At 45.9% G+C, this 27222-nt stretch overlaps 1 protein-coding gene across 1 annotated transcript; it reads right to left on the minus strand.

Annotated features, from left to right (window-relative positions):
• Positions 1 to 5992: 5992 nt before the first annotated feature.
• Positions 5993 to 11349, minus strand: TRIL (TLR4 interactor with leucine rich repeats). Its single transcript, XM_047851009.1, has 2 exons — positions 8545 to 11349; positions 5993 to 7900 (listed from the first exon to the last, which is right to left on the minus strand). Exon 1 carries the CDS (start codon positions 11006 to 11008, stop codon positions 8561 to 8563), a length of 2448 nt encoding a protein of 815 aa, XP_047706965.1. The 5' UTR covers positions 11009 to 11349; the 3' UTR covers positions 5993 to 7900; positions 8545 to 8560.
• Between the last annotated feature and the right edge of the window lie 15873 nt (positions 11350 to 27222).

The raw sequence follows: 27222 nt of genomic DNA on the forward strand, positions 1-27222 counted from the left end.
TGTACGTTTCTGGGGAGCTTGGGTGGCTCCGTGGGTTAGGCGTCCCGACTTTGGCTCAGGTCATGATCTCACGGTTGGTGAGTTTGAGCGCCTAGTCAGGCTCTGTGCTGACAGCTCAGAGCCTGGGGCCTGCTTTGGATTCTGTGTCTCCCTCTCTCTCTGCCCCTCCCCTGCTTGCGCTCTGTTCCTCTCTCTCTCTTGAAAAATAAACATTAAAAAAAAAAGTACACAGTTCTGTAACCTGCTTCACTTGAACTCTTTCAGATGTCACCTAGATGTAATCTGATTCACAGAGCTGTTCATTACAAATGAAGTCTCTCATTAATTTTATTTGGATAGGGGTCGCTGTGTGTTACACCATGTTGAAGAGAAAAGAGTTAAGTAAAAAGCGAATGGGTGCTCATTTGCACATGCATTAGCATAAACTATTACACAAATTTAACTTGAGAACATCTGTCTATGTGTGCAAAAGCTCCAAAAACAAGTCTGTTGAATCAAGAGAACTTCTTACTTACTATGCATAATAAATGCTTCTGAAAAGAAATAATTTTAAACGTTAAGGTTAAACATACTATTTGGCACATCAATGTATGACCTACAAACCTTACAAGACAAAGAGGCACACAAAAGAAACAACCTATTGTTTAAAGATAAAGCAATCAATAAAACTAGACTCAGAGATGATGAAGATGTAACTATTAGAAAGGGACTTTAATTCAATAAATGCTAATATATTAAAAGATCTAGTGGAAAGCTACACATCATGCATGAACAGATTTAGGATATCAACAGAGAGTTATACATGTTTTTAAAAAGAAATGGAAGAGATGCTAGGGAAAAAAACCATATTAGAGACGAGAAATTCTTTAAAGGGATAATTAGCAGATGGAACCAGTTGGGAAAATGTCAGTAAATATGAAGATAGGTCAATATAGGGGCGCCTGGGTGGCGCAGTCGGTTAGGTGTCCGACTTTAGCCAGGTCACGATCTCGCGGTCCGTGAGTTCAAGCCCCGTGTCAGGCTGATGGCTCAGCGCCTGGAGCCTGCTTCCGATTCTGTGTCTCCCTCTCTCTCTGCCCCTCCCCCGTTCATGCTCTGTCTCTCTCTGTCCCAAAAATAAATAAACGTTGAAAAAAAAAAAAGATAGGTCAATATAAGTCATCTAAGCTGAATTACAAAGATTTTTAAAGTGTCAAAGAAAAACAGAGGGAGGCACAGAATCCAAAGCAGGCTCCAGGCTCTGAGCTCACCACCAACGCCAGGCTCGAACTCACCAACCGGGAGATCATAACCTGAGCTGAAGTCGGACGCTTAACCGCCTGAGCCACCCAGGTGGCCCATGGGACAGTTGATATATTTTAAATATGGATTGTGGATTGGAAAATAGCATTTTGTTGGTGCTAAAATTTTTCCTTGATAATTGCACTAGGTTTATTTAAGAGAATGTCCTTGTTCTTAGGAGGTATAAGTGAAATATTTAGGGGCAAAGAAACATGATGGCTGCAGTTTACTCTCAAATAGTTGAGAGAGACAAAAATAAAGCAAATGGGGCAAAATATTAACAATTAGTAAAGCTGGTTAAAGGGTACACAGAAATCTTTTGAAAGAGTCTGGCAACCTTTTTTAAGTTGAAAATTAGAAGTTATTTAAGACATATTTTTTAGTTATCCCACTTTGGGTTTCTTTTTTTTTCCATCATGACAAATGTACTCTTTAATCTCCATCCCCTATTTCAACCATCCCCCCTGCTCTCTTTCCTCCTTTTTCCCCCTTTGCTCATTGTTTCATTTCTTAAATTCCACATGTGAATCAAATCATATGGTATTTGTCTTTCTCTGACTTACTTCACTTAGCATTATACCCTCTAGTTTCATCCATGTTGTTGCAAATGGCAAGATTTCATTCATCTTTTTGGCTGAGTAATAGTCCGTTGAATGTATAAACCACAGCTTCTTTATCCATTCGTCTGTGATGGACACTTGGGCCGCTTCCATGATTTCGCTTTTGTAGATAATGTTGCAATAAACATGGACGTGCATGCCTCGCTTTGAATTAGTGTTTTCGTATTTTGGGGGTAAATACCCAGTAGTGTGATTACTGGATTGTAGGGTAGTTCTATTTTTAACTTTTTGAGGAAACTGCATACCGTTTTCCACACCGGCTGCACCACTTTGCATTTCTAAGAACAATGCAAGAGGGTTTCTTTTTCTCCACATCCTCACCAACACTAGTTTCTTGTGTTTTGAATTTTAACCGTCTGACAGTTGTGAAGTGACACCTCATTGTAGTTTTGCTTTGCGTACCACTCTGATGATGAGTGATGTTGAGCATCTTTTCAAGTATCTGTTGGCCTTACATAAAATTGTAAGTTTTGTTTATAGACCCAATAAGGGAGAAGGTAATAATGAGCGACACAACACGATACAAGGAGGAATACCTGAGTAGAATTGAGCATAAGGCAAAAACAAAAAAGCTATGTTTGTGTGTGTATTCCGCAGTCGAAATAAAAATAGGAAGATAATATGACTCAGTGAGGCATGTGAAGGCGGTAAGAGTACATAAATAAGGACTTCCAAGAAGCAAACCATATTCTCAGGGCACGCCATGTTTTTCTTTAGCACACAGAAGAATGCCGTAGAGTCTAAGAGTATCAGAGAGTCTTTCACAGTAAAAGAAGGGAAGAGAGGCTGACGTCTCCTGAAGTGAGCCCAGAGCAGATGAGGGTCAGGGGGTTATACTCAGCCCAGGGAGATACTGAGTTTACAGATAGACTTAGCCATTTCTTTGTTGTGGAGCCCTTCCTGAGAAAGCAGGAGTAGTTAAGTGGGCAGAGGTAAGACACCTACATAGGTTTATTTATTTATTTATTTTTTTTTTAAATTTTTTTTTTCAATGTTTTTTATTTATTTTTGGGACAGGGAGAGACAGAGCATGAACGGGGGAGGGGCAGAGAGAGAGGGAGACGCAGAATCGGAAACAGGCTCCCGGCTCTGAGCCATCAGCCCAGAGCGCGACGCGGGGCTCCAACTCCCGGACCGCGAGATCGTGACCCGGCTGGAGTCGGACGCTTAACCGACTGCGCCACCCAGGCGCCCCCATAGGTTTATTTTTAATATATGGTATGTTCTCCCAAAAAAGAAATAGAAACTGTACCTATGTAGCATGGGAGTGAACACCACTCTGAATAGCCAGAAAATCTCAAACTAAAATTGTTAAAAACAAAACAAAACAAACTTGGGCATACCTTCACCTTTAACCAGGCAAAGCTACCATAGCCAACAATACAAATGGAATGTTAGGTGTGGTCACCAACTGAAGGGACCAAACGTTGCCCCAGGGATAAAGTGGGTAATTTATGGCACTGAGAAAGGGGGTGGGGTCCCAGGAGGCAGATCTGGGCAGATAAAGAGCACGGTTGATCTCTATTATTTGCAGATTGTCTATTTGTGAAAGCTCCTACTCGCCAACGTTAATTTGTGAGCCCAGAATCAATACTCTGCAGTATGTTCGCGGCCATTTGGGGACACAGGCAGCGCCATGGAAAATTTGAGTTACCCAGGCATTCCCCCTGCTGAGGCTGAATGAGGCAATGTTTCACCTGCTTGTTTCAGCTTTCCCACTGTAAACAAGTGTGCTTTTCACAGTCTGTTTAGTGCCACATTTCTCACACTTTCTTACTTTGTGTGTGTGTGTGTGATTTTGCTGTTTAAAAGGGCCCCCAAACATAGCGCTGAAATGCTGTCTAGAGTTCCTCAGTGAAGGACAGCAGTGATGTGTCTAAGAAAGCATGTGTGTTAAGTAAACGTCATCCAGGCATGAGTTACAGGGCTGTTGGCCGTGAATTCAATGTTCACGAATCAACCATATATATTAAATAAGGTGTCTTTATACGTTTAAAGTGCATTTATTTGAGTGAGAGAGCACCTGAGAGCAGGAGCAGGGTAGGGGCAGAGAAGACAGGGAGGTCGAATCCCAAGCAGGTTCCTCCGTGCTGTCAGCGCAGAGCCTGATGCGGGGCTCGATCCCACAAATGGGGGGATCATGACCTGAGCAAAAACCAAGAGTCAGACGCTTAACCGACAGAGCCACCCAGGCGTTTTTAAACTGAAATGAGCCTCAAATAAGGTTCTGTATTGAGAAGTTGAAGAAAACGTGACCAGATACTTACAGGAACCCAAACGTGAATTTCCCCCAGAGCAAGGGTTCCGTATTTGTTCCTTCCAGGTTTGCTGTGACCTTATACAACACAACTTGTGTGAGTAAGAATTGACTGTTAGAAGGAAACACATCCTACTCACAGTGGTAGTTGGTTTTGAGGACTGAGTAGGGGAAGGAGCTAGCACTATGAAGCTTTGGTCAATTTGAAAAAAAAAATGTTACGGATTTAGAGTCACAAGACGCTGTTGTTGGAAATGCTGGCGCATGACAATTTATTTCCGTCTGGCACCTGATGCCATGTCACAGCCAGATTATAAAGCCACATTTCTGTGCCAGTAAGGAGTGACCACCTGTAGCTTAAAATCCCTCAAATGGATGTAATGAGATATTTAGCTATTCTGCCCCAAGACAAAGCAACCAGGTTAACAGGAAGCTGTATTGCCCCCCTAATGATTTCAACAATAATGTAAGTATAATCTCCAAATCCCTCAGTCTCCCATGTAAGATGAGTAGTATTTGCCACATGATAAGGATAAAGTGACCTGAAATCCCTAAGGGGGGGGGGGGAGCATTTGTTCATGCAAAGTATTCTTTTAAGTAAACTAAGTAAAAGGGCACTGGGAGATGCTGTCATTCAGTTAATGAGAAGCAACGCCATTTACACATCCGTAGCTCCTGTCTAAAAGATGAATGAACTTACGCCAAGAGTTTAATAAATATACAAAAGTTTGCTCAAATACTAGTATATTCACCTTTTTTTTAATAATGAGAAAGAAAAAAATAATGAAATAAAGAGAAGAATTTCAAGAGCTGTCCTTCCATATTAAATTACAGAAGAGCCTCGACGAACCAGGACAAAGGGAAGGGTCACGGAATTACATCATCTACAGTTTCTGATCGGTTGGGGCTTAAGCAGAAATGCCTTGTCCGGCAGTGACATTTCTACAATGTATCGTACAACGTTTGGTTGCTCGGGCATAAAATGCTGCTACTAATAATCCATCTAATATTTTTGAACATCCGCCTTAGAACTGGTGCTGTCCAATGCTTTTTTACTCACTTATTCCTCAAAGTGGCAAAGTGAAGTCAGGACTCTGGACTCAGGACCCATTTTCACTGACGCAGAAACGGAGGCACAAAGAGATGACGTTAATAGAACAAATGCAGTCCCAGGTGACTGAAATGCTTTCAACGCTTTCTAAAATCATACTGAACTTCAATGATGCTATAATTCTCTGGGACAGTGAAGGTACAACAGTGAGTTGAAATCTGTTTCCATCCTGGGTCATGGTGTCGACTTTAGTAAATTTCTGGCATTAGAATGCTTCATCGTCATTTGTTTCCAAGTTTCAAAGATTGGGAAGTGGCTTAGTACCAATACGAAGTAATACCAGTTATCTCTTTTAATGCTTTCTTACTATAGGATAGCTGCCCACATTGCTGTACTTCCGGTAAAACCAGGCCTTTGCAAATTAGGGGAGGGGGCTTTGATCTTGTGCCACTTATTACCGGGCAGTGTATGGCACAATGATCTGCCTTATGAAAGTAATATGCTTACAGGTTGGGCTGAGGGTCCAACCACATTCCAGACGGCTTCAATGCCTCTTTAAATGAACACTCCTACCTCATGCAAAGTTTAGTCTTTTTTCTTTAGGAAGCTTACCTTTTCATAAACTTTGTAATGACAAAAATGACCTCCAGTTCAAGATAGCTCCTTCTTATCATTGACCATGGGAGTCAAAGGGCTTGACTTTTAATTCCAATTCCTTTAAACAGCTGAGGCCTGCGGAGACCCAATCATCTTGCTGTCACTGGTATATTAACAGCGTTTTCATATCGCAGCTCACCATTGCTTTTACAGTCATCTTATTGTTTCTCTGGGCACCAAGTCACCTATCTATTCCTGAAAAATAGAGTTTGTACGCTACCGTAGAAATGGCAATTAAAAACCACTGAACGAGGACAGATAGACTTCAAGCTCATGTTTCATTGTCATCGATCACAACTGCTGTAGAAAACCGGATCATTATGAAAGCGTATAAAATATTTGGAAACTCCGACCATAAAACATCTCCATTAGCAAGTGGGTTTATTGACATAACTGAACACAACAACATATAACATTTATTCATTTCCCACCGAAAGACTTTCCAGTCGAACTGTTTTCACATAGCTTTTACTGTTTTTCTGTGAAGTATTTTCAGTGATGTTCTGCTATGAAAGGGTGGGTGGTGGGAAGGTCCAGAGGTCTTTTCCAGACTTTCAGTGGGGCTCAATATTTCACTGCTGTGCAAAGGAACAGCTAAAAGATGCCATCACTGTACAAATGAACAAAACTAGGGGCACCAGGGGTGCAAGGTAGCCCGGAGGTTGCAAAACAGAGTGAACGACTCCTCTCCTGCGTACTAATAGGCTCGGGATCGGTCACAAGCCTCGGCAGCAGAGTAAGAATGACAGCCTCTTTCCTGTGGTTGGTCAAGTTTGGGCCCCACAGATACGACTATCAGAGAAGCAGCTGTACTTTAAGTGGTCTGGACATTCACTCATCTGAACGTGAACACAGATCAGTTCATTTAGATGCCTGGGTCCCTGCTCAGCTGCTGGGCCAAGGGCAGGTTTGGCTCAATGGACCAAACATAAAAGGAGAGCCCTGCGGAAGGACCCCCGGTCTAGGGTAGATTCCCTGAGTCATCAGGACCATCAGGGGCGTAAGGCCCTAAATAGAAGATTCGCTGTTAGCCTTAGCACCATTGCAGTCGCCTCCACGGCACCCCACTGCCAATAAATCCATAACCACGGACAGTATGACCGTGCAGATCTTCTCTGGGACCGCTTTTTTAGACCACACACAAAACTGCTAATGTAAACCAAAGCACTACAGTTAGCGATAAACATGTACTTCATAAATATCAGGGGACCAAAGTGTCCCAAATAGTTGAAGACGACGGAGGAGCAAATAAAGGAGCCTAATCCTAAATTTAAAGCAAAACAACATTTTAAAAGAAATACTGCAATTAGTAACTAAACGATAAGATTTAATAACGTGGTACAACACTGGGTAGTGGAGGGATTAACTCGCAAAATATATCATTATTTCACAGTGAGGTTTAAGTACTCCTAACAACCTTCTGGCTTTAGTAGAAACAGACAACCACTGACGTACACTTTTTCACATTTTTCCCGATAATTTCTTCCTCTCTATTTTATATAGAGTAAGACATTGCTGTGATTGAACGTCACACTATCAATTGACCATCACCTTTTGCTTCCTTGCTATTAGGAAATTACCTTTATCACTTAACTGTGCAACCCCAGAGAAGCAGGGCACCCTCAACTGCGTGTCACTGATAACAACACGAGAAGTACCACATCGTATTCATTCCAATCTGGACACATTGTCAGAGATGCGGTTAAGTGAACTAGAAGGCTGCCCTTCCCTGCGGGGTCATTGGTTACGCACGCGTTAGTTAACATTCTTTTATCAAGTTCTGGCACTGAAATTTCCTTCTGCATATACAGGTTCAGAAAAACAAAATTAAAAAGCCACAGGAGCAACCCTGACAGAGAAGTCTTGCGCGCAGCCTTCTCCTGAGAAAGTAGGTCACCTTAGTTAACCCCAAGGTCAGCGAATGTTCTTGCGGTGTTAATGTTAAAAAGAAAATACTAGTTGAACCACTCAGCTCAACTAAAACAGTCCTTGAGTTTATTGTCAGTTTGTTACATGGCAGAGATCTTCACATTCCTGAAAGAAAAAAAAAAATAGCGTCTCTGATTATTTAAACATTAAATTATCCTGAATGTTCTATTAACCAACATGAAAGAGTTCCTTGGTGAGTGTGTTGAACTTTACCACCTGTTTACAACATCACCTTCTTGGCCGAGACCGCCAGACCAGTGCAGTCAAGTTGCCAAGCCTCCTTTGTAATACTAAATAAGTTCCTTTTTTCCTTAAATAGAACAAAACTCTCCTTTCACATTGAACAAACAAAGAGCATGCACCCAAATCTCTTTCTGGCCACACTGGGGGCAAAAGCACCCTTTTCTACCCCAAAGGGGGACAGGCTCTTGTATCGCAGTGCTACAAAGGCCATTGCCACAGCTGTGCCAAGGTCTCCCTGTAGAAGAAGGCTTCCCCCCGTCTGAGCTCCATCATCCATTTGTCCCCTACTCTTGGCCTTGACCAAGTACCACCCATTCACTTCATGAGCGGGTACCGGGAACTGGGGGTGGCGAGGGGTTGCCGAATCGGCTTTCCCTTTGACTCGTCTGGCAAATGCACACAAGGGGGAAAGGAGAAACTCTGATAAAATGAGATCTCCCCTTGAGGCGGGTTGAGGGGTTCCATGGAAAGTGGCTCCTCAAGGCCAAAGAGAAGGTTTCCACAACCTCGGAGGCTCTGGATCTAGTCAGCAAATCGCTGCAGAAGATGATCTTCCCGTCTCAAGCTGCCACCTGTGCCGCCGCCGCCGCTGTCCATGAAGCGGTCGCAGGGGAACTCGATGAGGTCCGCCTCGCTGAGAGCACACACGGTGGTGCGCGGACGGTGGGACTGGAATCCAGAGAAGTCGGCGGACACCCCGGTGCCCATAGAGCGCAGGGGACGTCGGGTGGAATACATGTGTCTAACATGCACAGGGGCCCCACCCTTCCGCCTAGCCCGCAGCTTCCTCCGCAGCCAGCGTGACGCCCAGGCCGCCAAGGCCAGGAGCACCAGCAGTGCGTTGACGGCCAGCAAGACCAAGGTCAGCAGCTGGTAATCCACGCTGCTCCGGCTCCCAGGCTCTGGCAGGGTGACCAGCCCAGCGCAATGGTCACGGGGGGCCACCGGGCAGACCCGACCCCCGAGGACTCCCTCGACGCACACCAGGTAGGGTGTGTCTCCGCGCAGCTCGCGCAATGTGGCCGAGTCGCTGCGCTCTGGCAGGTAGACAAAGCGGTGGAACTTAGGCTGCTGGCCAAAGCGGTCGAAGAGCAGACGAAAGCGCGCGCCGCCCAGCGGCGGGGGGCTGCGGTGCTCGCGCACCGCCCAGCGCACCGAGGCGCTGTCGGCGCCCACCGCCTCCACCGTCAGGTTGCACAGGATGAACTTGTTGAAGTCGCACGGGTCAGACACCAGCGGCGGCAGGCCGACCCCGCCGTCGGACTGGGCGGTGCTCTCCTGCTGCTGCGCTGCCAGACGCTGCTTTGCCGCGCGCTGCCAGGGGTCGCCAGCGGACGATGGCGCAGAGACGGGTGCGGCCGTCGGGGTGGGCTCCGCATGGGCAGCATCTGCAGGAGTCGGAGGTCCCCGTTCGGGCTTCTGAAGCAGGTCCAGAGGGTGTGGCGCCGGGTCCGCGGCAGCAGCGGCGGAGGGGCCCGGCTGCTGGAGGCCCGGGCCCAGTCGGCTCAGCCTCAGAGCGCTGCGGTTGCCCAAAAGCTCCCTGGCGGCCCCATCCCAGACCACCCCAGGCAGAAATCGCCCGCGCTGCTGTGGCTGCGGCTGCGGCTGCGGCTGCGGCAGCTCCTCCGCGAGGCCACCTGCAGGGGGCGCCACCTCCTCCCCGGCGGCTGTGGGCAAGGGCCTCCGCAGCCCTTCCGCGGTCGGGGAAACTGAGGACGAGGGACTCGCACAAGACCCGTTCTGCAGCTGCTGGTCATCCAGGTAATCCAGGTACTTGCCCCGCAAGGCCGGGGGGTGGCGACACTGCACGAAGACCGTGAGAAGACGGCCTTGTGAGTGCCAGTCGCCCATCCAGCGCTTCAGGCCCCGCAGACGGCAGTCGCAGGTCCAGCCATTGCCGTCTAGATCCAGCCGGTAGAGGGCCGGGCTGGCAGCGAAGATGTCCCCGGAGAGAGCGCTGAGCGCGTTGTCGCGCAGGCTGAGCTCGCGCAGCCGGCCCAGGTGGCCAAAGGTAGTGGGGTGCAGAGCTGACAGCGCGTTCCCGCTAAGGTCCAGCGCCTCCAGGCTGTGCAGAGGCTCCAGCAGCTCCACGGGCAGTTGGCTCAGCCGATTCCCCTCCAGGCGCAGCTCGCGTAGGGCCTCCAACCCCCAAAAGGCCTCCGGCGCGAGGTGTGAGAGCTGGTTGCCCCTGAGGGAGAGTAGGCCAAGACGAGGCAGGTGCTGGAAGACGCGCGGCCCGAGGTGCTGGAGGCTGTTGGCCGAGAGGATGAGGGTGGAGAGGGAGCGCAGCGGTGCGAAGGTGGCTGCATGGCGCAGGGAGGGCTGCAGCTCGTTGGCAGAGAGGTTGAGGAAGCGCAGTTTGCCCAACTGGGCAAAGGCGTTCTTGCCCAGAAAGCGGATCCGGTTGGACTCCAGATGTAGGTAAAGCAAGTTGCCCAAGGGGGCGAAGACCGCGTCCGGCAGCGCCCCCAGGGCGTTCCCGTCCAGCCTCAGCTTGACCAGACTCTCCAGGCCCTCGAAGGAGCCGCGGCTTAGGCGGCCGATCTCGTTCCCGTTGGCATAGAGGATGCGCAGCTTGCGCAGCGGGGCCAGAGTGCCCGGGACGAGCGCCTGCAGGAGGTTGTTCCCCAGGTAGAGCTCCTCCAGCCGCGAGAGCTTCTCGAAGGTCTTGGGGTGCAGAGCGCGGATCTGGTTGTACTGCAGGTCCAGCCGTCTGAGCTGCCCCAGGCGGTGGAAGTCGAAGGCCGTGATGTTGGTTATGAAGTTGCCGCCGAGGCTGTAGGTGAGCACGTCCTGGGGGCTCGGCAGCGAGCTGGTCTTGGGCACTGCGCGGAGCCCCCTATTGGTGCACAGGAGGTGCTGGGGGTGCTGGCAGTCGCACCGCTCTGGGCACACGGGCTGGGCCCGCGGCGGGAGCGCGAGGCAGCCGTACACCACGAGTAGGAAGCGCACGGCGCGGGCAGCCTCCATCGCCGCCCGTCTTGCGTGCTGCGGCCGGATCGTCCTCTTGGCCCGCCTGCTCTATGTCTCCTCTGCATTCCCCTTGGCCTGGCCAGAGTCGCTAAATGGCCTCTTTCGGACTCCGCAGCGCGGTCCAGCCCCTCCTCCGCCCTTTGTCCGGTGGCTGGCCCGGGTCTCTGCAGGCGGGTTCCCCCAGCCAAGTCAGGCGGCGCGGGGCGCTCCGGGAGCTCCGGGTGCTACTTGTTGCATTTCTGCACAAAACTGTTTCTCCGGGTGTGCGTCGGGGGGCGGAGGGAGGGAGGGAGTCAGACCTGAGCTTTTTGTTTGCAGCTGAGTCCGGAGAGCTGGATTCCCTGGCACGGATTCTCCCCGCCGAGCGGATTCCCCAGCTGCAGGCGGGAGCCCTTCCAAGAGCTCCTCGGGGCGCGGCTTGGCTGCTGTGCCCCGGCGGCTCGGCCCCCGCAGCTCGCGCCTCCTGGCTCTCGGTCCCGGACCAGGAGCGCGGCCTCGGTGGAACAGCCGGGGGAGGAGCCGGGGTGCGCAGGCTGCGTCCGGAAGGGACCCAAGTCGGCGAGTGGCGGGCAAACCGGGCGGAAATTCGTTCTTCCCACACTCTGCCCCCCGGGGATGCAGGCGGAGAAAGAGGAGACGGCGGAGGGAGGACAGACCCCGACAGGGGGAGGAGGAGGAAACGCTAAGTGGCTCCGCGTCTGGTCAGCCCAAGCCGGGGACGCCGAGTGAGAAAAGTAGGGATTAAAAACAGCTGTACGGGTCGGCCCTGGACGCAGGGCTGGGGGCGGGGGTGGATTACCGGGCCAACAAACGGAATTTGCAGACAGAGACCTTTTTATTTTAGATGAATACACCAGGCATTTCGGAGCATTGGGAGCACGGATGCTCTTACTCGTTTTTAAGTCCCTTGCTCTTCCAGGTGCCACCCTGCGGGAAGTTCAGGCAGCACGGACTGCGCAAACATTCTGTAAGACGTTTAGGGCAGCACCCCGTTGGCTACAAAGAGCTGTCGGTGGGCTAGATAGAGGCCAGGTCAGCCCCTTCTGAATGTTGGGTGTTTGGATTTTTGACGTGGCTGTCCAGGTAGCCCAGGAGAGGCATCGCCTCCTTTAGGGATCTGAACCGAGTATTCGCTTGGCCCTGCTGTAGGTAAGAGCCTGGAGAGTCTCAGAACTGGTTCTACCGCTGTGGAAGTGTTTCTGTCAGATTTTGGTGATTTAGTCCCATTAACCCTCCTCCAGTCGTACAGGCCTTGGGGTAGGCTCTGCACGTGTGCATATATATATATATATATATGTAAAAAAACCTTCATTGACCCTCTGGTAACTGCTGCCTGCGGGGGTGGGGCCCAACCCCTTGATGCCTGGGACTTCTAGTGATCTTCAAAATCTTTAGACCCCAGAAGTTCTTAGGCCTGGCTTAGTGGTGGGATGGGGGGCTGGGGGAGGGCGGGGAATCTTAGCACTTATCAATATAGAATGGAGCATTTGTCACTAGCTCCTTTGAGGGCAGCCCCGGCTGAGAATGAGGGTGGGCAAGGAATAGCTGTTTTAGTATTTGTTCATGCAAACTGCCTTGCGAAAAATAAAGGCCTCTTCTCTCCCCCTCCCTGCCCCAAATGTTCAGAAAATGTGATTTTAAGGACCTACTGCGTGAAAAATTAAAGGAGACATATCCTCACCTCAAGAGGCTGACTAGTAGGGAGGGCATAGAAAGGTTGAGTAATAATAGACGGCAGTAGTAAGAGAAAGCCGTTGAGGTGCAAGATGATTTTTAGTAATGCGGTGTTTGGCAGTGACTGAGTGCCTCATTTAGCCTCGTGTAGGCAATTGATAGAGACAAGTTCTGAATTTAAGGAAAGAGATCACTGGCTGCATGGTCAGCAAAGACTTCTGGGGAAGCAGGGTCCAGGGAGATGGGTGGAGGAGAGCTAGCGGGTGGTCAGTATGCAATGCCCCTTCGGGGCACAATGAACAGACCAAGTTTGTGCTGTGCTTTGAGTTTTCAAATAAAGGATGAATGTGGGAAACCAAGTTTCTGTCTTAACAAGATAAACCATAGATTGGTTTTTAGTTCTCGTTGTGAGAAACTTCTGAAACCTTTTTAGGTCTTGACTCTAGGCCTCTTTAGGAAGGTATGGCGGCCCTAGCGGGTGAAACCCAGGCTGGCACAGTGTAGCATATGCCTTCCTGTGTTGGGCCCCAGAAGCTGTTAGGAGGACTTTCAGAAGTCCTTGCTGGCAACCGAGGTTATCCCGTTGTTTCAGAGGATAGCATGGTAAGAAGCTACTGGCTTTCAAAGGGAACCGCTGGATCTAGCTGGGATAGAGCCATGACAGCATTTGCTTTGAGTCTATGGTGTGAGGACTGCACACACAGCCATCAGAGCAGAGAAGAGGTTGGAAGCTGAGAGAGATGTAACACAGAAGAGGGAGAGGCAGAGATCAGACCCCATCCCTTTGCGTAAGCTTCCTCTCCTCCTGCATCTGCAGAAAACTTGCAGAATGAGGGCAGGCAGCGTCCCATCAGAGGACCTCTATAGTTGGACTAATCGGTCACTCCACTTGAAGTGTCTTTCCTTTATAGGTGCCTCTAAGGAAGATTTACAAAGTCATCAGATCGCTGCAGATGTTCAGTATTTCTCAGTGTCTTTGGTGTTATTGCCCGGCGTTTAACACTCCTTCCGGTAGTGCTGGACTGCAGGTAGAAATAATATCGTACGTGGTTTATGTCAAAAGACAATTGCTTTTCCATAACGTTCCATTTTCTTGAAGTAATCCATCTGCCACCTGTAGTTAACCTTGCTTAAAATAGATATAGTGTGCCATACTTCAAATAAGTATACACAGCTTTTGATAGGTGTTGCTTGTGCCCTCAGTCAGTTTCAGTAAGACTTTGAAATCTACAGATGAAGTGGTAACACATATGGGAGCTCAGCGCAGATTAATGCTTTCTGAAAAAGCGTGGTTACTGTCTTTTTAACAAATGTTTCCCTTTCTAGAGGCATGTAACTTGAGGTCAACTTTAAAAATGAATGACATTTAAATCCTTCAGAGTACATTTATGCCATGTTCCTATGCGCCCCCCCACCCTTGGTCTCCATTTCTGTAATGCTACACGGTTCAGGTGTTTGATTTATTTTTAGACCATCTCTCTCTTCCAGGAGTTAAAACAGTGTTTTGCTTGAATTCGGCAGTACCTAGAGCCCCTGGTAGTGAAGAGCTATCATAGCAACTCCAAAACTGCATTTGCTTTGAATGCTGGTTGATCAGGCAGGAAGAATTTAGTGAGACTCTACCAAGTGCCAAATCCTAGGGTGCGACAGCTCAGTGGGGAGGCTGATGGGCAAGGAGCGGGTATAGCACCGAGTGAGAAGCATTGTGGTAGTTGGGGGAGGGGGTAGCTATAGGAGTCCTGAGAGGGCACCTGGCCTGGACTGAGAGCTTGAGGAAGGTTTCCGGAGGAGGAAAGTGCTGGGAGCCTGCAGATCCATGCGAGAGAGACCCTTAGGAACCTCCAGATCTTCTGTCTTTGTTGATGAGATTTTTTTGACATTTTTTTTTTTTTTTAACAGTATCACACAACTTCACTCATACAAGGACTTCCAAATAAATATTCCCTTACTCCTTTTTAAGCACTTCTGCAGGTAAGGACTTCTACGTAAGAAACTGACTTCATCCTATCTGTACTGCAGCATCAAGAAGCATCTCTGCTAAATAAAGCAGGTGCTCTACAGAGAAAATGTTATCTGTCTCATTCCTGCCTTCTAGAACCTTGAAATCTGTGACAGTGGGTTTGTGTGGAATGCGGGTGTGCAGTTGATAGAACATCCAGACCAAGGTGTTCACTTACATGAAATATACATAGGTATAGGTACAATGTATAGATACTCTTGGTAGTCCTGTAGGGTAGGGGCCCCCTGGGCCCCTTGCCCCCCCTTGGATCCGCACTTTAGAGGGCTTTGTTCCAGTCCTCCTCTGGTTGTGTCCCTCTCCAGAAGAGCAGGATTCCAGGCTTCCAAAGGTATGTGCCCCCCCACAACCCATATCCCCACTCCTGCTCAGGGTTCCTGGGACCCTGGAATTTCCTACTCAACTGCCTAAGGCTGTGAAGACCTTTTATCCATCTGTCCTCTTGGGGGCTGATGATGCCACAAGTGGGTATATGCCTCGGGCCAAGTGAAGGCCAAAAGGCAGCTGTGCAAAAAGAATCTGGAGGTGTGAGCTGGGATTTCCCGTGGCATGCCTGGGAGGCCACTGAGAGACTGGGTAATGCAGGAGCCAGAGCTGAGAGGAAGAGCCGGGGACCAGGGATCTCCTCTCACACTCTAACCCTGGGCTTCTCGAATATTAGAGACAGGCCCGTCCATATGTAGCTTTTGGGGAGGGAAAAAGTACATATACTTGGATTTACAAAGAAAAAGGAGAAAAATAACAGGAGTTTGAAGGAAAGCGTTTTCTAAAATGTAAATTCTACTTTATTGCAACATAACCTATACCCAGTTTTCTATAAAAAGTAATACTTTTTAGCAAAAGCAAGGACATTGTTGTCTCCGTTGAAATGCCTATCTCTTAACTATGTAATGCCTTTGTTTACGGATGGATCCAGGCTTGATCATGTTCCGGGGGATTCAAGTATTGATTATGCTTAAATGTAGAATTTGGATAATCGCAGAAGGGATTGCTGTGGATAATCCACAGAAGGAACAGAAGGGAATGCTGTTCATGAGAGAAACAAGAGCTTTGTCATTTCGCTTTTGGAGAGCTTGCCCTTTAAATCTCAGGCGCACCGCTGGGTGTTTGCAGGGGTCAGAAGCATAAGCAAGTCTGGGCTGGCTCCATGACATGTATGTATGGTGTAAGCGTTCTTGGGCGTTCTTGCCCAGGCCTGGGATCTTCTTGGGCTTGCCAGGGATGTGCAGTGCTTTCTTCCCAAGCAATCTGTGGTTCCCTTGACCTTCAGCTGTAGAGGCAAGAAGGATTCCAGGCCATGTCTTCAGTAGCCCCTGGACCTGGTGCCAGTTGACCCAGGCTGTTCTGGGGTGGGAAGGGTTAGAGGGAGGAGAGCTGTGGCTGAGCTCCCTGCTGCGGGGAGAGATAGACTGGCCAAGTTCTGCTGGAGCAGTCTCCCAGAGCTTGCTCAAGGCAGCCTGCAGAGAAGACAGCTGTTGCCTCACCCCGGCTCAGCCAGCCCGAGACAGGCAGCAGGGCCCCTGACATGCATGAAGTAGGAAACCAAGAATCCCCAGTGATTCTTTTTTTTAAGTTTATTTATTTATTGAGAGAGAGAGAGAGAAAGTGAGCGTGTGCTCAGAGAAAGTGAGGGGCAGAGAGGGAGGGAGGAAGAGAGAGAATCCCAAGCTGACTCCCTGCTATCAGCACAGGGCCCTACTGGGGGCTCCATCCCATGAGAGATCATGTGAGATCAGGACCTGAGCCAAAACCAACAGTCCCACACTTAACCTGCAGGGCCACCCAGGCACCCCTTGGAGTGGTTTTTTGCATTTTATCAAACAGCCCCCCAACTCTCTTTCTCTGTCTGAGTGAGCCTCATCTTAGCTCCAGTCTGAGAGGCAAGTTTCTTTGCCTTGGGGATTAGGAATGTGAAGAAGAGGACCAATCGGTTACAGTATATCTGCTGGGTTCTCCACGGCCCCCAACCTTAAGCAAATAGGAAGGCAGATTCCTGACTAGGTATCGGCTTTACTAAATCAGCATGTCCAGGGGCAGAGCCCCCAGGTGATTTTTGTGCACACTTAAGTTTGAGAAAACCAATAGACGGTATTTCTAAGATACCTGCTTATGAATGGCTGGTTGTATTATAACAACATCAGTAACGATGACCGGCACTCATATAGTGCTGGCTGAGTGCCACGCGGTGGTGTAATGTAGCTTATTCATTTCCACAGCTACCTTGCGAGGCAGGAACTATTGTTAACCCATTCTACAGAGGAGGAAACTGAGGGGCTTAGTAAAAATACAGGATCCTAGGCCCACCCGCAGAGGCTGATTCAGAACCTCCAGCATAGGGCCTAGGGATCTTTAGTTAGCACATTCCCACGTATTTTCTTAGGTATTGTCACTGAAGGAGAATTCTTACGGGCTTTTTCAGACATTTCCGTGTCTCCTCTGCTAGGAACCCAGGGGTAGAAAGATGAGGGAGACCTCTTTCTCTCCCTTCTGAGAGCTCAGCACGGCTGGAGAGTTGAATGTATGTAGGTGATAATCCGGGAAGGTGGTGCCTTCATAGGTGAGTACAATGAGCACCATTTGCTGGAGTGGCAATTACCTTTTGCGAGGAAAATAATAAAGAACTGAAGCCTTTGTAGAAGATACCAGCCCACGTAAAACTGTATGTGTGTAAGGCCATTTGCAAGTGGCTGCTTCTAGCACACTGGATTTTATGTTCAAGGAAAATCCTCATCCATCAGTTCAAAGATGCCAGAGTGTTTGAAACTGACATGCATAAACAGATTGCTTTGCTACAAGAACTTCAGTCAACTGTAGGCACTTCTGGCAAGTTAAAAAAGGAAAGGCGGTTGTTGGCTGAGTGTAATAACTTAGGAAATAAGGCAAATCCACATACCGTTTATGGCTGCAGGATAGAGTTTGTTTTTGTGTAACTGAAATTTTAGAGCGCTAATCCAATGATGTCCTCCCTTGGATAGAATGGAGTCAGTAGCCTAAGGAAATGCTTTAGGTATAAAAGTGTCTCTTAATTCCTAAATACCAAAATATGTGTCATCTCGAGGAACCAGACTTATAATTGTATTTTATGGTACAGCTTTCCAATATTCTCTTATTTGGGTTTCTTCACACTACAGTAATAACATTTATTTAGCAATTTGTGTCCCCACCCAGCTGGGAAGACAGCAGCCTTATTTTGCTTCATTTTTGTGGTACTCAGCGGCTGTTGTTGACTTATCAGAGAGTTTTCACAAAAAATCTAGAAGAAAAGAAATTTTAGTATTTTTTTTTTTAATTTTTTTTTCAACGTTTTTATTTATTTTTGGGACAGAGAGAGACAGAGCATGAACAGGGGAGGGGCAGAGAGAGAGGGAGACACAGAATCGGAAACAGGCTCCAGGCTCCGAGCCATCCGCCCAGAGCCTGACTCGGGGCTCGAACTCACGGACCGCGAGATCGTGACCTGGCTGAAGTCGGACGCTTAACCGACTGCGCCACCCAGGCGCCCCTGAAATTTTAGTATTAATAGCTGTTGTCTCTACGTGGTAAGAAAACGAATAATTGTTTACATTCTGGGGTTTTTGTTTTTTTTTTTTGGCATTTCCTGAATGATGTACGATCATCACGTGTTGCTTTGAAATTAGTTAAAAAATACTTTGAAAACAAAATTGTAAAAAACAAACCTAATATCTGGTTTTGACCTCAACGTAAGTCTCCTGAGGCAGTCAGGTGAGGATATGAATATATCCCAGTTTGGGAGGAGAGCGTGCTAAGAACTAGAGACGTTAGCTAACTTCTGGAATGATCTAGCACTATAATAATAGAGTGCAGACCACAGTCTAAGCCGTTGGCTTCTGACCTCAGGTTTTTATAGTTGGACCTTGCTAGGCTCCCTGTTGATACATGCCTGTAAGTACAACGAATGAAGCCAGTTCAGGGTGATATTCAAACACTTCGCAGCTGGTACAGTAAGAGCACCAGCCAGGCAGGTTTGGCACAGCCCCAGTCAGGACAGAAGGATGCCACGAGCAACCAGCCCAGCATGCCAGTGCCCACCAGCTGAAAGGAGACTTGCCTGTACTTGATTAAAGTTTTTGAATGGTGCTTTAGACATCCATCCCTCTCTCTCTTTTTTTCCCTTAATAACTACATTATTAAAAACGATCTGCTTAAGGCTTAGGCACAGTATAGTCAGTAACCATGAGAAACAACACACAAAGCCTTCCTGGGTCCACGTTCTTCCAAATTGCAAACTTGCCTGGAGCCCGTTTTCTTTGGGCTCCAGTCTTCACAGAACATTGGCGAGAGGGTGAAGTCATCGATTTTCACAAAACCCGAGTTTTGTTTTCAACGTATAATTCAGAAATTCTCTCCCCTTCTCTTCAGTAAGTTGATGGACACATTTGAAGGGAATTCAGTTCAGAAAAAAAGTACTATTTTTCTCACAACTTGATCTGAATAGTTATAAATAACGGCTTACAAATATTTGTGGGCGGGGGGGGCACTTCTTTTGAAGAGTATCAACTTCAAGGATTAGTAACCCATCCTGTCAGTTATCAGTGATTTATTTTCAAAGCCTGGATGCACACATGTCAAGCCCCCGCCCCCCATCTGTCCCTGAGCTGCAGGTGTCTCCTTATTCTAATGTCACGTATCGGGTCAAAATAAGGGAGGCAACTTCATAGCCATGCCGCTGAAAACTGTGGCTCTATCCTGGCAAGAAACAGTCTGTCAATCTCAGCAATGGAAATAATTTTGGACAGTCAAATAATTGACTATATACAGTGTAAATACCCTCAAAGTGTTTGCAGATTTCATCAAAAGACCAGATGTTTTTTACTCAAGACCCGGAACATGGCAGTAAAGGAAATTAGAGGAAGGGAGTACCCATCCCCTTTTTGGAGTCTCTGTAATTTTCTATAAAGATTTGCACTTTGATTATGCTTAGTAGCACCATATGCTGGAGTGAGATGCAAGAACAAAGGTTCCAGCCACAGTACTGGAGCCTTGCTGTAGGCAGGATCACATATTTCTGTTGATAGAAAGCTAATGGATACATAGGACACTCCTCCAACTCCCGTGCCTCCCTATTTGATTTCTGAAATTATAATTGATACACTGCTAATGTGAACGTTCTGAGCATCCTTTTCATTGTCTGCTATAATACATTGTGGGTTGAAAAAGTGGTGGTTACCACTGAAAGATATATAGAACTACAGAATTTCCAAAAGCTTACTGTACATTGTCAAGTTTTATAGTGTGTGTGACCTTAAAATTTTGGGAGTGAGGGGTTGCTGAACGCCGCTTTTCTTTGGCTGGTAAGAGGACATTTTTTTTTCGCACTCTGCTTTATGATCACAGTGTTCTACAGTGAGCCTTTGTTTTTGCAGTTAAAAATCTTCCTAAAAATGCACACGATACCATATTCAGTCTTGCTTTACCCATTGTCCTGACATGTCCTTCCTCCTTCCTTGTGACAAACGTTTTTGCTTCTAAACCTCTTTAAAAAAATCAATCTGGGTAATGGAAATAATCTTGGATAGTCAAATAATTTACTGTATACAGTGTAAAAACCCCTAAAGCGTTTGCAGATGTCATAAAAAGGCCAAACATTTGTCATAAACTATCCATGTGATGTGTACGGGGTGAGCAGAAGATGGAGTCCCCTGGCTGGGTCTCTGACCTTGAGCCACGTCAGTCTTTCTGATCAGTGGTTCATTTTCTCATCTATATGAAGGGACAGATCATACTTGCGCAATGTATGCGTTTGGGGAAATGTATGGGAAAGTGCTTAGTAACTACCAGAGTTAGGAAAACAAGATTCTTGCTAACATTTCAACCTCATGCAAGTCTTTGTGAGAATCTGTGGCCCTCCAGGGCAGGACCGTGTCTTTTGCATGGCTTTTCGGTGTTGCAACGCTCAATGGGGCCTTTTCTTAAAAAAATTTTTTTAATGTTTATTTATTTTTGAGAGAGAGAGAGAGCATGAGTGGGGGAGGAACAGAGACAGAGGGAGACACAGAATCTGACGCAGGCTCCAGGCTTTGACCCATCAGTACAGAGCCCGACGCAGGACTTGAACTCACCAACCATGAGATCGTGACCTGAGCAGAAGTCAGACACTTCACTGACTGAGCCACCCAGGTGCCCCAAATGGGGCCTTTTCTTAAATTGCGAGTCTCTAATAAATGTTCAGTTGAGCCAAAAAGTAAAGAGGAGGAGGGCACATTCCAGGTAACCGTTCTTCTATCTTTCCTGCTAAGTTCTGTTTCTGTCTTTTCATTGTTTCCTTGCTCTACCCCGGGCTGCCTGGGCTCAGAACACTCCGTCTTCAGCCTCAGGTTCTTCCCGAATAGCTGTATGGACAGGCCTAGATTCTGGGCCATCAGTTAGCTCACACGGTGAATCACTTGACCACTGTGGGTGTCATGCTTTATGAAGTGTGGTTATAACACATCAGCGTTTGCCCGGAAGGTTGTATCATCAGTAGTAGCCTTTGTGAAGTTAAAGGATTATGAGGGGGAAAAAAAAGGAGTTCTGCGGTCAGCATGGACCATAAACCACGTCTCCGTCTTGGAGAGTCACGGTGCAAGATCGCATGTTCAAGGCTTTGGGAAATCCTACAGAAAACAAAGAAATGGGGGTTGGCAGGTAGGACTGTTAACCTACAGTGAGAAACACTGGATTAAAATGATCACTAAAATCTCCTCCAGCTTGAAACATTAAGGAACCCATGGACCATTATTCAATATTACTAGAATGTGTTAAAGGTAAAGTTCTTTCAATGTGATGTTCTATGTTCAGCTTGACTGATCTCGACAACTCATGATATCCGATTGGTTTAATATGACTCCACGGTAGGCAGGATAACATATACCGAAGTTGTCTCCCGTCTCTCACAGTCCTGGAAAACTTGTTTGCTTTGCCCCCATGTTGTCAAACTAGGAAATTATTAGACATTTGTTTCCATCAGGATACGAGTGGTAGAAACCCATAGTTGTAAGTACCATTTGGTGTATTGACAGTTCTGGGCTTAAAAAGCTGTTGATGCTTCAAAAATATTGGTTAGCCACTGTGCTAACGCTGATGGGATGTTTCCTGGAAACCTAGCCATTTGGTGAAAATTCCAATAGTGAAATCCTCAGGCTAATTCCTCTAGTATCCTTGGGTGTCAGAAACTCATTGATGATCAGTACATGACTCTTGTGATTCCCCTAAGTAATGGGATATAAGTACCAGCTTAACTAAAATTCCAGAGTGGTTTTCCGTCTGAAACAGGTGGCTACAAACACCTGCCAGAATCATAGCCATTACCGACTGGCATTTACAGAGTGTTTATTGTGTGCCAGGCACAGTTCTAAGCCCTGCACAAGTTCAATAATGTAATCCTGCAACAACCCCACGAGGAAAGTGGAAGCAGAGAGAGTTTAAATAACTGGCACAGGTCACACAGCTCGTTAGTGACAGAGCTAGGACTTGAACTCATGTTTTATGAAAATTGTTGTTCGTACTTTACACATGTATCTTTGACCGTGGTGTCCTCGTCATCCCTAGAGTCATTTTTTGGATACGTAACATTTTCCAGAATATAGCTAATGGTGTCATTTCTCCTGCATTTATTAGCCACTACTCCTTAGTGAAGAAGAGCTCTCTCTAATTACATTAGATCTATTTGGTTGCCCTGAAAAACATTTCAAACCGGGGAAGCAGGAGAAGTGCTTCTTCCTTGGCCAATTCTCAGAGGGAAAAATTGGTTAATAACAGCCTCAGTGATGACCACTGATTTCTGCTTGTCTCTTTTCGAGTAGCATTATGAACTCCTAGATTTTCATGAGATCAGTGTGTTTCCACAATTTTTCTGTGTGATTATGGTACTAATTTGATACATGTTCAGGTTTGCTTTTTAGTTCTAGGATTTTTTTGGTTGTGAATTTTTTTAGAGTTTAATAAAATACAGCAAACTTATTTCAATTGAATGCCTTAGTTGTAATTTTTTAACGGTAATGCATTTATATAATTCAAAATCAAAACTCTATGGAAAAATATTCACAAAGAAGTCCTATTTCGGGGCGCCTGGGTGGCTTAGTCAGTTAAGCGTTCAAGTTCGGCTCAGGTCATGACCTCAAGGTTCATAGGTTCGAGTCCCGCGTTGGGCTCTGTGCTGAGCGCTCAGAGCCTGGAGCCTGTTTTGGATTCTGTATCTCCCTCTGTCTCTCTGCCCCTCCCCTGCTTGTGCTCTGTCTCTCAAAAATAAATAAATAAACATTTTTAAAAAATCTATTTCTACCCCTACTCCCTCTACTTTGTTTTTCTTTCCTTCTACACATGACCATATTTTATTAGTTCCTTATTTATATGTCCATTCTACTACAGTTTTTTTTTTGCATATATATGTATGTGTGTGTGTGTGTGTGTGTGTGTGTGTGTGTTGATATGTAGCTTTAATTTAATCCTTCCCTTCTTTGTACACATAGCCTTGCTTTTTAAAAGTATTTTCCACTTAATGATATATATTCTGGAGATCTCTTTATATCAGTACATACAATCCTTCCTCATTCTTTCTTTACAACTTCTTAGAACTCCATTGTGTTGGTATACTGTGGTTTATTTCAACTAGTTCCCTGTTACTGGATATTTGCATTCTTTCTAACCTTTTATTATTGCAAACAGTGCTGCAGGGAATAAACTTGTGCCTTTATCTCTTACAGTTGAGCAGATAAAAATGTTGGCAGATTCCTAGAAGTGGGATTGCTTGTTCAAAGGGTTATTACATCTCTTTCTTTGTATTTCTAGATTATCCTCCAAGTACTCAATGCTTTTTTTTTTAATCTTTTTTCTTTTTTTAAAAAATTTTTATTTGTTTATTTTTGAGAGAGAGAGAAAGAGAGTGCATGCACGCAGGGGAAGGGTGGGGCGGGGGAGGGGGGGTAATCCCAAGCAGGCGCCACACTGTCAGCAGAGCTGGACATGGGGCTCGAACTCATGAACCAAGAGATCATTACCTGAACCCCAATCAGGAGTAGGACGCTTAAAGGACTGAGCCACCCGGGCGCCCCAAGGGCTCCATTCTCTTAACTACTTTGCTAAATTGCTTCTCAAAAGTCTTGATCTTGTCACACAGGTGAGCAGATTTTAGAAAATGCTGACAACACTAAGGGGAGTAAATGGAGCAACCAGAACTCATGCACGTTGCTGGTGGGCGCATAAAATTATACATTCGTTTTGGGGAACCGTTTGGCAATTCATTTATAACGTTAAAAAATGTACATTTATCCCATAGCCTGGAAAGATCACCTCTAGGTATTTACCCTAGAGAAATGGAAATATGTTTTTTTAAAAAAACGTTAGGAAGAACATTCACAGTAGCTTTATTTCTAATAGCCCTACACTGGAAACAACTGAAAGGTCCAGCAACAGTTAGGAAGATAGGCACATTGTTATGTATCTATGCCATGGAATATCATTCAGCCATAAAAGGAGATTACACATATTGATGCATGTAATAATGTGGATAAATCTCAAAATGATTATGTTGAGTAAAGGAAGCCAGACACAAAAATGTATATACCGTGGGTTCCATTTATGTGAAATTATAAACCAGACCGTGCTAATTTACAGTGATGGAAATCGGAATGGTGTTTGCCTCTGTGAATGGTGGGAATTGACTGGACAGGATTCCAATGAACTTTCTAGGGTGATGGCAGTGTTCTATATTTTGATTGAGGTAGTGAGTATACCCAGTGTATACAATGATCAAAGCCATAACAATGCTTAATGTCTGTGCAGCCCTTTTATTGTATAATGTAAATTATACCTTCATTCTTAAAAATTTTTTCCTCAGCAGGACTCTTGAAGAAGTGACGGCTTTCTTCCCTCATCATCTCCACCCTGGGTACGCTCTTGTTCTGAATCTCTTAATACTCTACCTCTCTGGCCCGCACTTACACTTGAGTACCAATGACTTTTATAGGCTCATGTCTTAGCTCCCCAGTAGGTGAAAGCATCCTACAACAAAGTTATGATTGTGTTACTTCACTATTCTTTACAACAGTGATTGTCAACCTAGGCTGCATAATGTTGGACTCTCCCTGTGCCTTGGCTTGGGTCGCCATAACAAAATGCCATAGACGAGGTGGCTGAAACAACAGAGATTTATTTTCTTATAGTTCTAGGAGCTGGAAGTCTGGGATCAGGGTGCCAGCCTATCTGGGTTCCTCTTGTTGGCTTGCAGATGGCCATCTTCTCACTGTGTCTCACAGCTCTCTGGTATCTGTTCTTACAAGGATACTAGTCCCATCATGACGGCTCTGCCCTCATGACATCATTTAAATCTAATTACCTCCCAAAAGCCTTGTCTCCAGATACCATCACATAAGGGATGAGGGTTTTAACATATGAATTTGGGGGAACATATTCAGTCATTACCACTTGGGAAACATTAAAAAATCATCTCCAGAAGTTCTCATACAGTTGATGTGAATTGGAACCTGGATGTGTATATTTCTCTGAGGTTCCTCTATAATGTGCACCCAGGATTGGTGACCGTTGCTTTCTACCTTCCTGTTCAAGGTGAGGTCTAGGAAATAGCAGCGTCAGCATCACCTGGGACCTTCTTAAAAATGCAAGATCTCTGGTCCCATCCCAGGCCTGTGAGTCCGACTCTGCATGGTAACAGTATCCCCTGCTGATTCGTATGCACCGTAAAGTCTGAAAAACACTGGTCTGCAGCCCCTTGCATCGACTTGCATACAGGTATGAGAATGCTCCATCAATCATTTCCTGTTTGAATTCAAGATGAACATTTTGCCAGCGAACCGAATTTCACCTTTTTTCATCTCGGAAGCCTGTCAAGTTGTGGATCTTGTCTACAAATAATTGCACCGCCGTGTAGAGATTTCATATATAGCCTATATATCATTGTCTATTAGCAAACAAAAAAGCAGCAAATAGACCCAACATTAAAAACAAAATCTTAATGTTTTTGAAAATATACGACCATCCCAGCGATTCCATCACAATGAATGATGACCTCCTTAGCTTCAGGTGAGCTTTAAATTGATAATGAAATTGAATATGTACTTGTGTTCCAGCCGCAGAAGAGAAGTGGCACTTAACACAGAGCATGAATCCTGTGTAACTAATAAATAATTCAGTAAACCAGGGAAAGAAAAAACACACAAGCTTAAATAAATAGCAGAGAATCCCTGATGCTTAAGGTTGAGAAACGAGGATTATTTTATATGATGCTATTAGGTAGCACAGAGTGCTGGTTTTCAAAAGAGTTGATTACGATAAGTATGCTTACTACTAAAAACATAGGAAGGAATGTAGTCTTACTCGGTATTTCAGAAGGCAGTTCAAGGTCTTGTCATCCATCAAAAGCTTCGATGTGGTCTTCAATATGAATGTGGCTCATGAAAGTACCGAACAAGAGATTCCATGCTGACAGACACTAAAAATGATGAATTTCTACTTTCCCTGTTCAGAAGTACCTAATGGGCACAGTTCTTTATTTTTAAGGACTTTTCATTTGAGTACCTTTATGTTTAAAATACCCTCTTAATTCAGTATGGGTGCGTTCTCAGACTCCAGTCTCAGGAATGATTTCTGCTTCTGGAAATTGGTCTTCTCCTCATTTTATTTTCCATCCCTACTTGATAACTTCTTCTCTTTCAAAAATTTGCTTTTTTAGTATTTATTTTTGAGAGAGAGAGAGAGCTCGAGTAGGGGAGGGGCAGAGAGAGAGGGAGACACAGAATCCGAAGCAGGCTCCAGGCTTCAAGCTGTCAGCACAGAGCCCGCGGCGGGGCTGACTGAGCCACCCAGGTGTCCCGCTACTTGATAACTTTTTAATTGTTAATGATATGATGAAATAGTTTGCTAAATTATATCAGGATGGCCATTTAGTTTAGTTCATAGCCCCCTTATATTCTGTGCAGTAAACTGAGAATAAAAAGAACAGATGCTAATCTGTGGTAAGCACACATACAGACATACATACCTACAAACTTACAAAGAAGGGAACTTCAATGATGTTTTGTATTTCAATTCCATTTCCCACATGCTTCGGGCTGCCATTCATCTAATTACCAACCTGATTCAACCCAACATGTTTTTATTGGATGCATATTGTATGTCCCACAGAAATACACTCTGAAACTAAAAATCTTTTAAGTTGCATGTACATAATGAAAGTTTATGTTCCAGTGTTGCAAATTATTGAATAAAGACATTGCTGGTTCAGTAAAAATCAGTTTAGAAGGGGTTTTCCCCCCTCTACTTTCTAGAACAGTCTAGAAGAGAATGGCATTTCTCCCTTAAATGTTATAGAAGAAAATGTCCTTTATGTTCAAAAAATAATGCACAGCCAGAATTGTTAAATTTGCTTTTTTTTCTTTCTAGCAAAAGATAGTTTTCTCTTTGTAGTAATCTTGTTAAAATTAAAAAAATTTTTTTTTCAGCATTTATTCATTTTTGAGAGTCAGAGAGAGACAGAACATGAGCTGGGGAGGGGAGAGAGGGGGAG

The sequence above is a fragment of the Prionailurus viverrinus genome, chromosome A2 (assembly GCF_022837055.1).
Source record: "Prionailurus viverrinus isolate Anna chromosome A2, UM_Priviv_1.0, whole genome shotgun sequence".
Classification (NCBI taxonomy): domain Eukaryota; kingdom Metazoa; phylum Chordata; class Mammalia; order Carnivora; family Felidae; genus Prionailurus; species Prionailurus viverrinus.

Bases quoted from the DNA above. Each gene is read 5' to 3' on its own strand.
- TRIL (XM_047851009.1), bottom strand. From the start codon at position 11,008: ATGGAGGCTGCCCGCGCCGTGCGCTTCCTACTCGTGGTGTACGGCTGC.